This window comes from Colletotrichum siamense (assembly GCF_013390195.1).
Source record: "Colletotrichum siamense strain Cg363 chromosome Unknown KSG_Cg363_contig01, whole genome shotgun sequence".
Lineage (NCBI taxonomy): Eukaryota > Fungi > Ascomycota > Sordariomycetes > Glomerellales > Glomerellaceae > Colletotrichum > Colletotrichum siamense.
In genome coordinates this window covers 354,861-371,188 of record NW_023501014.1, presented here as the reverse complement: position 1 = coordinate 371,188, position 16,328 = coordinate 354,861, and the positions used below count along the sequence as shown (strand labels likewise).

Genomic DNA, 16,328 nt, shown 5'->3' with positions numbered 1-16,328 from the left:
TCACATCCGTCCCAAAAACAAAACATGCCCGTCAAGCCCATGGCAGATAAAGACAGTGGGGGCACGCTGGTCGAACAAGTCTCCTTCGTCGGCACACGTCATGGCAAGCAACGTGACAGAATCACAGAAGGCAATAAGAGTGGTTGGAGATTATAAGAGTGGTTGGAGATTCTCTTATTTTGTTCATCGTCTATGTCCCGCATTCGGACATCCATTCCTCAAAACTCCATGCCGCATCCACGCCGGTACCAATGTACATGCTAGGTCTACACTGACCATCTTATGTCCCAATGCCTTTTTCGTTATAATACAAGAAAACCACAAAACGCGAATGTGATGATAGTAGTAATGACACACCAGACGCCCTTAAACAAACTTGGTTTTCATCCGCGCGCCTACCGTTTGCGCGTATCTCTACCCTTCTTCTTGCTCTTCTTTTTATCTTTGGGCAAGTCCAATGCCGTGCCCTTGAGTTGCTCTGCCATTGTGCGCAGCATGTACTCGTCAATATTATAGATACGCTCGCCCCATGCGTTGTGTTCGATGTCTTCGTCTGGTGCGACAGACTCGGAGAAGCGACCGAGGCCGGAGGGGCCGGGTCCGTTTTGCTCATTGGGGCCTTCGTCGCGGGGCGTGCCATGCCGAGTGCTTGAGGCCCCGGAGGGTGCGGCGCTCTTTTCATTGAAGTCGGCTTCATCCTCTTGAATTTCCTTCTCGGCAGCCTTAGCAGCTTCCACGTCTTCCTGATCTTCGGCCTGCTTAAGTTCCTCGCCAGCGTTGCGTGAGCTGCCGCTGTCGACTCCGCCGAGGAGACGGTCCATGGCGGCGTTAGCGGCGTCGTCTACCAGGTCGTTGCCCTCGGCACCAAGCACGTCGCGGACGGAGAGCTTGTTGAAGTAATCTGTTGTGAAGCTTCCTTCCTGAATAACGACATCATCTAGCATTTGCTTTTGTGATGCTTTGCGAAGAATATTGGCTTCGATAGTATGTTCGCTGACAAGTCGGTAGATGTGTACGTCGCGCGTTTGTCCGATACGATGGCATCTGTCTTGGCATTGCTTGTCCATGGCGGGGTTCCAGTCTTGGTCGTAGAAGATGACGGTGTCAGCGCCGGTAAGGTTGATTCCCAAACCACCAGAACGGGTGGATAGAATGAAGCACAGAATTCTCTCGTCGTGATTGAATCGATCGGTAAGAATTTGGCGTTGCTCGACTTTGGTGGCACCATCTAGACGTAAATATTTGTGGCCATGGATGTTGAGGAACTGCTCCAGAATATCCAATACTCTGGTCATCTGAGTGAAGATGAGAGCACGGTGACCGCCCGCTTGAAGCTTACGCAGCAGTTTATCCAAAGCTTGAAGTTTTCCACAGTCGTATTGGAGCAGCCTCTTATCGGGGAACTGAATGCTCAGGCGCATACGGGCTTCGTGCCAGGGGTCGATGGGAGCCTGCTTGGGTATGAAGGGGGCCCATCGAACTGGTGCAGATAGCTTCAAGTCCTCGTCGGTGAATGCATTCGCAGCTTTCCGGCCTAAGATGACTTCGTTCATGTCGCGACTGATGACAGCGGGAGTGACGCAAGCGAACTTTTGAATAGTGGTCTGGAACGAGTCCGCACGATCGTCCGAGGTGCGGATGACTGCGCGAAGGAAGTCTGAGTCCTCGGCAAACCAGTTGAGAACCTCAGAAGGAACTTTTGGGCGAGGTTTTCTTGGCCTCTGATCCAACCCAAGAGTGAGGAATTCAACCAGACGCTTGCCATAAATGGGTCGACGCTGGCCGCGAAGAGCGTTCAGGTAGACACTGTGTTGCAACTCTTCGAAGCGACGCCATCTAGCTAAGCTGTCGAGATAGACAATGTTTGACTCAACGGTTGACGGGTCAAGATTCGTGCGAGCAAGGTGGGCTCTGGCGTTCTGAGCTTCACGAAGCTCCATCAACGCCCTGTGTAGACTCAGTTGTGAGATCCTCTCGGCGGTCGTGTTGGACATGGTCTCGAACTGCGTGGGAATCATGTTCAGCACCCCGAGACTGACCACAGACATGGGCTCAACCTTCAGCAGTGACCGCTGAAGGAAGGATTCTGTACTCGAGTACTCCGCTGGCACCGACTTCTGTATCCGGAAAGATGTCATGATGGGCCGGTCCACGAAAAGATCAGGATGGTTGCAGACCTTTCGCAGCTGCATGAGACAATTGATGATGGACAGATAGTTGCCCGACGACAGCGTATCCCGCGTATCGCTACGAGCCAAAAATCCATCGTACAACTCGCGCTGCCGCTTGGACAAGCGGCAAAACTCGACGTGCTCGTGCTTCGCCGGCATTTGTTTCTCAACGTCCGCCTTGAGTCTTCGAAGCAGGTAAGGTCGCAGTACTTTGTGCAACTTTGCGATGATGGCGCGGCCCTCCTCGTCCATGGTATCGCGGCCCTGCTCTAGGATCTGCGACTCTGGTTTGCGAAACCAATCTTGGAATTCATGCAAGTCTGCAAATCCGCCCGCACCGTTCTCAGAGGAGGGCATCAGGAAGAACAGCAACGACCATAACTCGGTTAAGTTATTCTGCAATGGGGTGCCCGTAAGCAACAACCGAGAATGTGTGTTGAATCCGAGCAGGTTGCGCCAACGTTGTGACTTGAAGTTCTTGATGTTATGTGCTTCGTCAAGAATCATGTAGTGCCATTTGCGACGTTTGAAGACTTGCACATCTTGAAGGACCAGCTGGTAGGAAGTAATGCACACGTTCCAAACATCGTCACTATTCCATCCTTGGCGCTTCCTTTTTCTTTCCTCAATGGTTCCGTAATAGGACAGGATCTTGAAGCCAGGGCACCACTTCTTGAACTCCATTTCCCAGTTGAGCATGACACTCGTGGGCACGACGACAAGATGGGGTCCCCACACCTCGTGATGGCAAGCGAGATGGGCCAGCAATGAAATGGTTTGGATTGTTTTTCCGAGACCCATTTCGTCTGCAAGAATACCATTAGTGTTGTTGGCGTACAGACCCGAAAGCCAATCCAATCCGTCATGCTGATACGCGCGCAAGGTGCCGCGGAGAAGGAATGGGATTTCCGTTTTCGTGGCTTGCGGTGTGGCGGGCGTTGCTGGCGTTGCCGAGCGGCTGACAATGTCTTTCACCCCAGGCGTTGCCAGAGACATGGTGTCTACTTCGGAAGGCTTCGTATCAGACGTCGGGGGCGAATGACTCTGTTCTGGGCTAGGCGGCACAGTAACGACGTCGGTATCAGGGCTCACGTGTTTGGATGGAGCCTCTGAATCAGGAGCGATGGCGGTTTCTGGTGCATCGAGTTTTGGCGGCGCATCTTCCATCTCAATGTCTCCACGTGGAGTATTGACATCCTTCACAGGATCGGCAGTGGGGGGTTCGGTGGTGTTCGTCGTCGAAGGGGCGGGGTCAACGCCGTTAACCATCTCCGCGTCAGCCTTTGGTGAAGACGCCATGGGCTTGTCCTCCGACTCTGCCACGCCAGTCTCTGTCGGTAAGCCGCCTTCAGATTCAGCAGCCAGAGCAATCTCGTTTTCCTGAATGGTCTTGTCGACATCCATCTCATCCTCATCGACAAATATGCCGGGGTGCTGAATCAAAGAAACCTCATCTTCATCATCGACTGCTTCATCCCTGAACGGAGTGGATGCCTCGCCTTGTGCAGCAGGGGTTTCCACTATAGGTGCATCGTTCTTCGTGGACTCTTCGTCATCTGGTGCGTCGTTCTTCATCTTCTTCAGATCGGATTTGCCAAAGAGCATGCCAAGCAATCCAGCAGGTTCTTCGTCTTCACTCTCCTCTCCGGAACCCTCCTCCTCATCGGTTCCATCGTCGCTATCGTCCATATCCGTTGATCCAAGATCGTCATCCATGTCAACCGATTCATCAGAGGTGTCGTCTTCGGCGGCACTTGTTGGCACTATCTTCACGTCTGCCCCGGAGTCCACACCATTGACGAGCTTCTCGGCGGGCTCCTCCGCAGCCAAATCGGGCAAATTGGCATACTTCGCGCGGAGTTGTTCTTGAGTAAGTTTCTCATCACCGGCATCACCAGTGTGCTCCTCGCCCGCTTCGTCCTCGTCCGATGATGACATGACATCGTCGTCCTCGTCGCCCGAATCGTCATCATCAGCGTCAACTGACGATGCGTGGCTGTTCTCCGCGTCGCTATCAAGGCCATCGGGGTCGTTGTCGTCGTCGTCGGGAAGACCGTCTTCGTCAGATACATCGGAGTCTGCTGGGGCCTGGCGCGCCAGAAGCTTCTGCTCGGAGAGATCAACAACGTCCTGTAGCGCAGCTTTAATTCTACGCGCCTCCTCGGCCTCCCATTCCTGGACGCGTCGTCTGTTGACTTCGAATCGCACGCTCTCCCATGTGCCAAACATGCTCTTGACTACAACCCTGTATCGGCCAATCCATACGTCTCTTGCTTCTGCTTCAAGCTCTTCCGCCGATTTGGGTTGGCGTCGAAGCCAAGCATCTCGGCAAGCCTCAGCAATCTTCTTGGCCTGTGCGCGATGTCTCTGCTGCTCTTGTAGCATCAGCCTTCGGAAGTTCGTCATGGCCTTAACCATGTGGTCACGACGGGCCCATTGGCGCGGGGGCTCTTCCTCAGCTTCGGGTACGAAGATAGAGCATCGGTCTTGGGAAAGGATTCCGCCAGGTTCCACCGCCGCTTCTACCCGTAAGACGATTTGGGCATCCCTCTTGGCCATCTCATCAGTGTAGGCTGGCCCATCTTCTGGCAGGTATATACCTCCCTCATCCACATGTATCGTCTGTGCCTTCTCCCAGTATTCCTCGAATGTAGGACCGATCTTTAGCCGTTTATGAACCTGTCCGGGATGAACAATGGGCAGCTCCGTTGACCGTGGTACGCGCAGCTTGATTCGTGTGCGGTTGGGGCTCGTCGACGTCGTGGTGGGGAGGTCCTCGATAGAGCTGCGACGGCCACGCCGTGGCCTTGTAGATTGTCTCGTTGGCTGGGAAGGTGGTGAGGGGGATCGTTTGCGTGTTGATCGCGCAGGTGCCTTGGCTTCGTTCGAGATGGACTTTCTGTTCGACTTCTTGAGGTTCAGGGGGGCGGGCTTGGCGGCTGTAGACTTTCGCGAGGGAGGTTTGGAAGCTCCGGCGGACGTCGGTGTCGGGGTCGCATGGCCGTTGGTAGAGGCATACTTGTTCTTGGAAGGTGGACTGCTATTAAGAGCTCCTCGTGTTGTTCGCTTGTTCGATGGAGGATGGAATTCGAGAGGCAGGGTGTTGATGCGGCCAGACTTGCGTCTACCGTTCTCGGTGTAGGAGGTCGGGCCGTCGGCGCCAGCTTTCTTCCATGGCGGGGAGATTTGTTTCTTCTTTCCTGCCGAGTTGGGGGGCGTGGCTTCGGCTGTACGGCGTCGTTTCGAGGGACGCTCGTCGTCGTCATCCAGAGACGCGGGGGCGGGCGGAGGCGTAGGAGGGACGGGCGATGGCGATGATGATGATGATGGCGATGCAGGCGCGGCGGGCGAAGGTGGGCCGTAGCCGATGAAGTCAACACCGTTGGGTGTCAGTTGGTCCCTGAAATCGTCGGAGCCCAGGGACTCGAGCGGAGATGAGGGAGGATCGGAATCATCTTGAAAGGCTGACGCGATCTGATTGTCGCGTTGGGACTCGAGGGCCTCGGGGGTTGCATGCGCGGGTTCGGGCGACGCGGTCTTGGTCATAATAGCAACGGGGGGCGGACGCGAGTTGAGGCCGTGATCGCGACGAACAAGGCATCTGACGCATCAATATTAATGTCTACGGAATTGTCAATGCTCAATGAGTTCTAGTTCGAATTTTGACCATGATGACACGTCTTGGTGGCCGGCTGCGAAGGAAATCGTGTGCAAAACCAGCGTCATCAGCAAAAAAGTTTGAGGATGGATTTTTTCCAAAGACGCAGCTCGGCCTTGCCTGGGGCTAGCCGAAAAGAGAATTTTGGGACGGACTCCTGCTACAGTGGTGCTGCGCAGCTGCTCGACTCTGCGAAGGGGCTGCTCCCTTGGAAAAGTCGAATCAGCAGGTGCAGCACCTTACTGGCCGCTCCTACCTGCCCAAGCGACCCCTCGACTCATGACCCACTTATTCCCGTGCAGCTGCCTGGCCCCTGCACCTTAGTCAGCGTGCATCCTGGATATTGGCCTCAGGCAGTAGGGCGACCTGGCCGCAGCCAACCACAATCGAGGGATTTGGCAGTCAATCATCAACCGACTGAAGCTTCGGTTGTGACCTGCGACGACATCACATCCAAGATCAAGTAATTGGGCCGCGTCGTAACCACCACCACGGCCACGGTATGCTCTGCCCCACGCCCAATTGACTCGGCCGAACGACACATGCTAACATGCGCGTCTCCATGCAGATGCTGTCCCAACGAATTGCGCGGGTCTCGACGATCCGCGGTGCTGCTCAGGCAGCCCGCCGAACTCCCATTGTCCAGCAACGATCCTTCTTCCCGCCCTCCTTCAACGACCGAAGCGTTCTTGAGGAGAAGTACCCCGAGTACCCGAAGCTTTCCGAGCAGGAGGACCCCAACATGGTCAGTGTGGTCCTGCAATGGCAATGGCGCTTGCGGCAGCGTTTGCAACAGGGTGTGAGAAAGAACGATCCGGATGACGATGGCTAACGCTCCATCCTGCAGAACGGCGGCTACATCAACCCTCCTTTCATCAAGCGCCAGTTCCGCGACCCCCACGGCAACTGGTGGGATAAGCAGGAGCGCCGCAACTTCGGCGAGCCCGTACACGAAGACCACGATCTGCTCGGCATGTTCTCCCCCTTCGAGTACACATGGACTACCACCGGCCGTGGTCTTTTCCAGATCGGTGCTTTCATCACCGCTTTCCTCGGTGTCTGCGGTGTCGTCTACCTGAACTACCCCGACAAGCCTTCCTACCCGAGAGAATTCCCCGGTGGACTGGACAGAGAGCTTGGTGGTGCCGGAGCTGTGCGGGTAGGTTCTTCAGGAAGAGATGACTATGGGATGATGCTAATATTAGTACAGGCGAGACAGGCTGGTGATGCTGACCCGTGAAACCTCTGATGAATCAAAAAAGATCACGTTACGAACGGGAGCGCAAGTGTACATTTTAGAGCAGAAGAAGCAATCCTTTGGGTAACGCCCAGCAACAAGTTCCTATGTCTTTCCAAAGCCCTTCTTGCAGCCGACATGCCTTTGGACTGATACTAAGGCGTTTGCCACGGAATCTCGCCTCGTGCTTTGGTTGGTCAAGTGCCAAGAATTATGAACTATCTGATCTACTAAGAGGCAGGTCCGATGCAAGCGTTGACACACATGGTATGCGTACCAGCAATTGTCTGTTCAGCATTGTCGTCTGCCCATGTCTTCTTCATCACTTCCAGTACCTGATGCGTATGATCTAGCTCCAATCGAGTACGGGTAACAGCAATGCATGTTACCTTTCCTGACCTGTTCTATCTCTCTTCCTCTCGTTAGGTGTTCTCGACGTCTTCCATCATCACCCATCACAGCTGACCTAACAAGTGGCGCATGCATCACTGCATCTTTACCCCATTGATACAGGCAGGTATCGCACGATGCTGCGCGTTCATTCCACAATGAGAAGCGTGCGAAGAGTCGTGGAATTGGCCATTAGCCACACTTCACCCTTGACCAATCTAGCGTTCAATGTCTACGGCATTCTGCAGGGCCTCCGAAACCGGCGCCAGCGGTTGTGACAAACCATGGTCATAAGACAGAACATAGTCGATGTCCACATTGGACATCACCGGTGTTTCCAGATGCGAGTGTTTGCTGCACGGATCCTCGCCCAGCACGCAGGCCCAACTCCAGAGACCAGGCCTTCAGCAATCGGTGCAGACACGGTGGACAGTAACTTCAATTTTATGAGTCAGCGTTGGTTGTCGCGTCGCAGGTTGCAGGGCCGAGGCCGTCTTCGTATTGCCTGTATTCCCACCTGCTTTGCCAGGCGCGATCTATTTTGCGCACCTAGTAAGTCTGGCCGGCAAACTTGCCCGGCTCGCAGGCTCGCAGGTGCCAGGGTTTTCCGGGGCGGGGTGCGGTCTTGGTATCCACCAAAGGGCCGATTCTTTCATCAATGACCATTCACTTTCGGATGGGCTCGACTCAATCGATGTTTGGGGCGCAAGACCATCGGCTCGGTTCGATTGACGACCTCACACACTGATCAACAGGACTTTTCTGTGCTGGCCAGGTCCCTGAGACGACTTAATCGTGCGCATCTGTGGTCTGGACCAGACGGGATAGAAATGTTTAAAGACGTCTACGGCAGCAACGGATTCATTGGCAAATAAAGAATCAACGGTGTTTGGTCGAATGTGAGACATGACACCTAGTTTTATCATTCTAGAATTGAGCGGTGTTGGCTGTTGAGAGCCGTGTCCGCAACACCGCTCCTCGAAGCCTTTCCGAGCCGAAGTACGGGCCGGAGCAAACGTCGCCCCCAAATCCAATATTTTAATCTAGATCACCAGTTCTGCCTCATTCCATTTGCTCGCTAGACGACTAATGCAACCTGGGGTATGGCCCCCGGTGCGGGGGAGTGTGGAGGCGGGGGAGATGAGCAATCCCACGTCGGGTTTTCCGGTCATCATACGGGACAATAACTCGGTAGAATCGAGTGGATGCCGTTGTCTATCAGAAGTTCGTATATAGCATAGACAGTGATCGTGTTGAGCAATGATGGCGCGCGCTGTGTTGGGTCTCTCGCAATTGCTTGGTCGCTCCTCTGAACACCTTCGCCGCGATGACAGCACTTCTCGCCGGGGCTTTCCTCGTCGCCGGGGTGTCGGCCGCTGCCCTCGAGTCCGCCGGATCTCTCACGGCTCAGCCAACAGCAGCCTCAACATGGTCTTACAGCAACTTCTCTTACGACCAGATGACCTCGGACCGATATCCGACACCACTGCCGTCTCCTCTGACCATCGCCACTCCATACGCGCCTCACTTCAACCAAGCCTCAACCCTCTTACCTACCAACGTCACTTACACGACGTACTCTTTCAACCCATTAGCAACAGCCAGTCCCGATGGGACTTACGGACAAAGTGCCTATGCAGCCCTCTGGTCAAACTACACTTACACCCATGAGCCGCCCTTCACAACAACTGCCTCGGCTACGCCTGTTCCCTCTAGCGAGCTTGTCTTTCCACCGCAACTACCTGCTAGACCTCTCAACGAGAATGAAGGCCTCAAGTTCCCCGAGAACTTCGTCTGGGGAGTGGCAGCAAGCGCATGGCAAGTCGAAGGAGGACTCCAACTCGAAGGCCGCGGTCCGGCGCTGCTTGACTCGACCGGTGTCAACGGCCAGGGCACCCTGGGAACCAACGACTCCAACGTCGCGGACATGCATTACTTCCTTTACAAGCAGGACATCGCGCGCCTCGCTGCGTTGGGGGTGCCATACTTCTCCTTCTCCATCTCCTGGAGCCGTGTTGTCCCGTTCGGAGTTGCGGACTCTCCGGTCAACCAGCAGGCGCTGGATCACTACGACGATGTGATCAACACGTGCTTGGAGTATGGCATCACTCCCATTGCCACATTGATGCACATTGATAACCCTGTCGGCGTGTTCGATGACTTTGAGGCTTTCCCGAAGCATTTCGCGTATTATGCGAAGCAGGTCCTGGCGCGTTATGCTGACCGAGTCCCGTACTGGGTTACGTTCAACGAGCCGAACATTGCAGTCCAGTTCTACCTCGGCAATAACTACAACGGGCTCACGGCCTTCCTTCTGGCACATGCAGAAGTCTATCATTGGTACAAAGACACTCTGGGCGGAACGGGGAAGTTGACGATGAAGTTCGCGAACAACCTCGCCGTGCCCCTCAACCCCGGCAGCGAGGCTGATGTGAAGGCCGCCTATCGATACCAGGACTTTATCCTCGGCGTGATGTCGAACCCGCTGTTCCTCGGAAAGCAGTTTCCCGAAACCGTCTTGGGAACGCCGGATATCACGCTGACTGCTCTGAGCGACGAGCAGATCGCCACCATCAACGGCACAATGGACTTCTGGGCATTCGACCCATACGGAGCGCAGTACGCCACGGATCCCTCCGGAGGCTATGACGCCTGTGCTTCAAACTCCTCCGACCCGTTGTGGCCCTCATGCGTGGAACTCAGCACGACGCAAGCCAATGGCTGGAAGATGGGCGCTGTATCCGAGGGCGGTGCCATCATCGCGCCTTCGTATGTGCGAGAGCAGCTCGGATACGTGTGGAACACGTTCAAGCCCTCCGGCATCATGGTCACGGAGTTCGGGTTCCCGCAGTATGCAGACACAGAGACGCCGGTGGACGCGCAGAGGTACGACTTTGAGAGAACGATGTACTATCAGAACTTCCTCACGGAGACTCTGAGGGCTGTACACGAGGATGGAGTTAATGTGATTGGGGCGCTGGCGTGGAGCTGGATTGATAATAATGAGTTTGGAAGCTTCGACCAGCAGTATGGCATGATGGGGGTGAACAGGAGCGATCCGGAGCTGGGGAGATGGATCAAGAGAAGCTTCTTTGACTATGTGGACTTCTTCCAAAGTCATACCTAGAGACTGAGATGAGTTAAACAGAGGTTGCTTCTTCTATTACAAGGGTGAGCTCGGATTCGAATACGAATCAACGTTGAAATTGTCGCCAACCGGATCCCTCGGACATAGATGCCCGGTGAAGATTAATCGCGAAACCGAGGAGTTCTACGGTTTCAAGACCCGATTGTTGTCTGCGGCGAGACATCACAGTCCGTCCCGGGTCCCGGCATGCAGACTCCATTGGCACCCGGTCTAGGCCTACCACGGCATGCACCTCGGATTCATGGTCCCACAATCGCGGAGTTTCGCTTGCGGAGTTTACCAATATTCGGCCGTCTTTGAGAGTAGACATGGGTTCTGGATTTGTAATCCGCTTGACGTTTTCCCCCCTCATCTGAAGTGATGGTGCGATCACCGCGGGGCGGGGCCCGGCATGGTGAAATGCGGTGGGGCCTGATGAACGGGTCGCCCGGGCCTCTTGTTTATTCGCCGAGGCGACAAGTGTTTTGGAAGGAGTTGATTGGAAGAGAACAGGTTTAGAACATCTTGAGACGGTTTAGAGTGTGCGCTGGTCCGTGGAGAAGAATGGAACCGCGTTTTCTGTATAGAAGTATAAAGAAGGGTCTTGGTCTGGATCCCGGCAAGTCTTGACGTCACTCCGTCAACGTCGACTTTGTGTTTAACTATCAAAACGTTATCAGACCTTAAATTCATTAAAAAACCTGAATCCGGGCATTTTCCAATTGAAAAATCAACCAACCACCATATTCAAAATGAAGGAAGCTATCGTCAACCCAGACATCACCGTCGACATCAAGGACTCGCCCGTTCCGGAGCCGGGACCGGGTGAACTCCTCATCAAGGTTATCGTTTCAGGTACTTCTCACACGCAACTCATGGTCCAGGACTATAGTCACTAACAGGTATCAGGCACCAACCCGAAGGACTGGAAGCTTCCCGCCTGGGTCGGCACTTCCCACAACTCAGGCGATGACGTCGCGGGCGTAATCGAGAAGGTCGGCTCCGAAGTTTACGAATTCGCAAAGGGCGACCGCGTCGCTGGCTTTCACGTCATGCGCACCGAGCACGGCAGTTTTGCAGAGTACGCTATCGTCCCGGCCTTCGCCGCCTTCCACGTTCCCAAGAGCATTACCTTCGAGGAGGCTGCGACGGTGCCATTGGCCGCGTACACGGCCGCGACCGCGCTGTTCCACTCGCTTGAGGTGCCTTCGCCCTGGGATCGCAGCCGTGAGAAGAAGAGCCCTCTCATCATCTACGGCGTCAGCTCTGCCATCGGAGCTTTCGGTGTGAAGCTTGCCAAGAAGGCTGGGGTGCACCCGCTCATTGCCGTGGGCAGCAAGAACAGCAAGTTTGTGACCGGGCTACTTGATGAGGGGGCGGGTGATGTGTTCTTGGACTACACCCAATTTGAGAGCCAGGATAAGCTGGCGGAGAAGTTGAAGGAGGTTATTGAGAAGACGGGAGTAAGATGCTACAAGGCTTTCGATTGCGTGAGCGAGAATGGCTCCTTTGAGATGCTCGGAAAGGCCATCCAGGGACCCCCAGAGGAGGGTACCGGATTCAAGCCGAGGGTCACTACGGTTTTGCCAGGAAGGGACTACGGTGCGATCGACAAGAGCGTTGAGGTTGTTGTCACAAGCGTCGGACATGTGCATGAAGAGGAAGGCCAGGGGCGGCTGTTCGGCTTAATTTGGGCGAGGGTGTTTGCTGAAGGATTGAGGTCTGGTTGGATGAAGGCGCACCCGTATGAGGTTGTCAACGGACTCGAAGGAATTGCGGGAGCGTTGAAGGGCCTGAAGGAGGGAACGGTTAGGGCAAAGAAGATGGTTATTCGCATCGCGGATGGCAACTAAATCGTTTTAAGGTTGCTAATATGCGGCTCCGCATCTAAAATTGAGGCTCTTGGTCAGATTTAAGACTGCAGAGATGACTTGCATGTAGTGCTTATATGGCCACGTGGGGGTAAGCATAAGCCTACGGGACGATCTTGATCTGTTGCATTTGAATGAAGCTACCTCCTAAAGCCAGTCCAGCCTTACCATAAAAGCAAACATCCACAACGCCTTTCTACATATGTATAACCTCCACTCTAATGCCGCCAGCAGACAGTATACAAGCCGTCTTCCTGTCATGCGATGCTTGCTCGTACATCCTTGCCCTTCACACTCTTCCACTCCACGAACAATGCTCCCACTATGGTAACTGACGCCGTCACGGCACTAACGAGAAACGCCTGTGCCAGTGCATCACTGTAAGCATAGGCTATCCCATGTAGAAGCTCTGGGGTAAGAGTCTCCCGTACAGCCGTCACTCCTGAGGCGATGACCGTAGCCGGATCAATGCCTGGAACGTATTCTCGAACACTGTCGACGAGCTTGTTGGTAAATGCCATCTGACCGATAGTGACGAAAATAGCTCCGCCGATCGTCTGTGAGAAGATGATGATCGCAGTCCCCGTTGGTACATCGGCCGCATCGAGGACAACCTGGACCGCCATCAGGGGCTGCTGCATGCCGAAGCCTACGCCGGTACCTGCGATGATTTGAAAGCCGATCCAGAGGCCCGCAGGAGTATCTGGCCTGAATGTTGAGACCAAACCATAGCCGATAGCCATGAGCGTTGAACCGAGTATCATCCACGGGGTGTAGTAGCCCCATAGAGTGACAAGAGCTCCAGCGACCAAGGAGAAGATAACGACACCACCAAGCATGGGAAGATTCATGACGCCGGATTTGACTGCAGAAGCTCCTTTGACCGACTGAAACCAGATGGGCAGGAAGTAAACGGATAGAAGAAAAGCAGCACCTAGGTTGAAAGCATAGAAAGCCGAAGACCAGACGCTGCGTTTCCGAAAGATGCGTGGAGGAACCGTGGCGTTGTCTTGATTGCGATACTGGATGTAGATGAAAGATGTCATTGCCGTCCCGAAGATGAACAGAAGGGCAATGATTCGTGATGACTTCCAGGAGTACGTGACGCCGCCCCAGTGCAAGGCAAGTAGGAGACAGATGATGGCTGGCATGAAGAGAAGGTTGCCGATGGGATCCATTTGAATCAAGCGCGTGCGCCAGCCTTTCTTTTTCACTTTTCGGACAGGATCGGGGAAGAAGATGAGGATCACCAGAACAGTGACAGCACCCTTCGTCTTGTCAGCAAAGATAATTTGCATCTGGTTATACGCTACTTACGATGGGGAGATTCACGAGAAAGCACCAACGCCATGATAGGCTATCGGTAAACAGACCACCGAGGAGAGGCCCAGCGACATTGGAGATCCCCCACATGCTACTGACAAAACTCGTGTAGATCGGGCGCTTCTCCAGCGGCACGCTGTAGGTAAGAATAATAAGCGATCCGACATAGATGCCAGCTCCCCCAATACCAGCAATAGCGCGACCAATAATCAGCGCAACACTGCTGGGAGCGGTGCCACATATAAGACTACCGAGCTCGAAGAGGGCGATGGCCAGGAGATAAAACCATTTGATGCTGAAGAAGGTGAACAGCTTGCCGAAGAGCAGCATGAAGGAAGCCGACGTCAGGAGATACGCGCTTCCGTACCAACCCACGTCGTTCAAACTGTTGAATTCATCGGTTATACGCGGAATCGCAGTCGCGATGATTGAGTTATCTGACGCTCTTGTTCAGCGGATTCATCTTCCGACCGGTGTCGTAGGTCACTTACCTAGGGCCATGACGAAGACACTAAGGCAGAGTGCCAGAACTATCAATCCAAGTTTCATCCCCGTCGGGTAATCGGGTATTACTTCGTCGCTTGATTTGGTACTCCTGTTAAGGGAGGTTGAATTCAAGGGGGAATCTGCTGCTGCAGTTTTAGGTAGAGCTATGTGCTCAATCTTGAGATCTTGGATTGAGGCCGCAGCGCTTGAAGTGCCTGTTTCCTTTTCCATATCGGAGATGCTACCGTTACTTGGGGCCAGGGTGGATGCCCGGGAGCTGGGGAATGATTGCGACTCCATGATGGGTGACATCGAGGGGTCCTTGGGGTCAAACATTGTAGAAAGATGGGTGTTCTTGGCCGTCGAGCTCCAGTTGTAGGGTTGCAAGAGTTCCGGGATGAGTTGTAACACAGGCCGGGAAGCGGAAAGGAGGGGGAATGTGACAACCTTCTCAGCGTGTTGATGATTGCCTGGTGAGTGAGCGGGACATCGACGTGCTATATAGCAGAAGTAGATGCATCCGCCATTCTTAATTCCATAGTTCTAGTTAAGATGTTGCCGAGGACCTGGGTCTTGGAGTCGGAAGCGAATGTCGGTAGTTGTGCTGGGCAATATGAGCCCGCAGGTCTCCGAGACATTCGGTTGCTTGGGTCTCTACTTCGCCCCTCGCGATTCTGTCAAGGGTCGAAGATGACCGAGCTGATCCCTGCTCTGCTGGAGGAGGAGGAGGAGGAGGAGGGTAGGGGGTAGCAAAGTGCCGGCTTGTCGAAGTCTCACAAGACGGCCAGTGGCTCGGGGCATGGAAGTATGGGTGGTGGCAGCCGTTGTCTCGCGTGTCTGGATAGTCTCGCCTACACGCGATAGTGGTCGCCTGTTATCTGTCACTGCGGATATTGTGGCTGGTTATGTACTGCACCGCTTGGCCTCAGGAAACGATACTCGGCGTGAGCTAGAATTCTTAGTACAGAAGATTACTTTCTGTCGGAAATGGGTTAACGAAGCCGAGCTTGATAGGATTTGATTGAACATACATGCTAGCAGAACGCTGCCAGCTGTCAGTCCTTCGACGCAATCAGTATCTCGTCATTGACGGGCCCTTGGTAATGCCCGAGCCATGTTGTCAAATGGGTCACACGGGAACAGACAGGATTGGAAGGAAGAAAATACGTGAGAGACGGGTCAGGCTAAGAGACATTGTCGAGCTAGGGGAGGGGGGGGGGGGAACTCGTGGGGTTACACGGACAAGCCCACCGGGGGCCTGTTCCTGCACGATGCTGCAATCAGTTGGTCTGAGATCTTTCCAAAACAAACGCGGCAATTATGCATCTCTCTGCACTAGCGCTGAAGAATTCAGGCGATGGTAGGATCGAGATGGATTGCCGATCTTTCAACGTCAGTCTGAACGACAGCTTTCACGACATATGACACGTTTCTGGAATTTATCAAAAACGCGACATCGAGTGGCATTAAAAAAGCCGTCACGTAACCTTCCTTCGGAGGAACGGTCGGTGATCTCAATTTACCCTCTACTACCCCCTCACACAGCGACCTTCCTCGCCAGGGCCATCAGGTCTTCTGTCTCTCATTCCGCGGAAGCTCCGAGGCATATTTGACCACTCTCGGGTCTTCCGCCCAAGACAAAGATCAATATGCTCCGGCTTGCTCATTTCCTTGCCTTGGATCGGGGTTTTCGCCGAGACTCGTGCTTGGGCAACGTGTTTTTCGAAGTTTATTTCTTACAGATATCCGTGCTTCGTTCTAAGAATCCCAAAAGTATTTCATCTTCATTGCTACCGGTATTTGCACCAGTCCACTCACCTTGTGTCAATCAGACCCAAGTCAGAGAGCGGTCCGGAACCTGTCCCGGCGGTGAGGGTGGCAGACACCAGCGGGGCCTGGATACTCATGGACAAAGTTTCTCAATACTTGCCAGATCTTGTTGCACCAAAGACTCGATGCCGAAGACCATCCAACAGATGAACAGATTCCAGCACTGTGGTTGCTGTATTACATGGACACAAGTACCATCTCAATACCCCTGTTAGCCTGGGACACCACCTCGGGT

General features: G+C 54.1%; 5 protein-coding genes across 5 annotated transcripts; 3 read left to right on the top strand and 2 right to left on the bottom strand.

Annotated features, from left to right (window-relative positions):
* Positions 1-395: 395 nt before the first annotated feature.
* SWR1 (Helicase SWR1) lies at positions 396-5,717 on the bottom strand (the record flags this gene model as incomplete). The annotated part of the gene is made up of 1 exon (XM_036631932.1): positions 396-5,717. The coding sequence occupies one exon, from the start codon at positions 5,715-5,717 to the stop codon at positions 396-398; it is 5,322 nt and encodes a 1,773-aa protein (XP_036501801.1).
* A 662-nt stretch (positions 5,718-6,379) lies between these two features.
* Positions 6,380-7,069, top strand: CGCS363_v000082 (uncharacterized protein; the record flags this gene model as incomplete). The annotated part of the gene is made up of 3 exons (XM_036631931.1): positions 6,380-6,574; positions 6,677-6,988; positions 7,040-7,069. The coding sequence occupies 3 exons, from the start codon at positions 6,380-6,382 to the stop codon at positions 7,067-7,069; spliced, it is 537 nt and encodes a 178-aa protein (XP_036501800.1).
* Positions 7,070-8,783: 1,714 nt separating this feature from the next.
* Positions 8,784-10,583, top strand: BGL1A-1 (Beta-glucosidase 1A; the record flags this gene model as incomplete). Its single annotated transcript, XM_036631930.1, has 1 exon — positions 8,784-10,583. The coding sequence occupies one exon, from the start codon at positions 8,784-8,786 to the stop codon at positions 10,581-10,583; it is 1,800 nt and encodes a 599-aa protein (XP_036501803.1).
* Positions 10,584-11,335: 752 nt separating this feature from the next.
* On the top strand, positions 11,336-12,436 carry fsr4-1 (Trans-enoyl reductase fsr4; the record flags this gene model as incomplete). Its single annotated transcript, XM_036631929.1, has 2 exons — positions 11,336-11,438; positions 11,493-12,436. 2 exons carry the CDS (start codon positions 11,336-11,338, stop codon positions 12,434-12,436), a joined length of 1,047 nt encoding a protein of 348 aa, XP_036501802.1.
* A 275-nt stretch (positions 12,437-12,711) lies between these two features.
* On the bottom strand, positions 12,712-14,599 carry roqT-1 (Efflux pump roqT; the record flags this gene model as incomplete). The annotated part of the gene is made up of 3 exons (XM_036631928.1): positions 12,712-13,722; positions 13,772-14,214; positions 14,269-14,599. 3 exons carry the CDS (start codon positions 14,597-14,599, stop codon positions 12,712-12,714), a joined length of 1,785 nt encoding a protein of 594 aa, XP_036502560.1.
* Between the last annotated feature and the right edge of the window lie 1,729 nt (positions 14,600-16,328).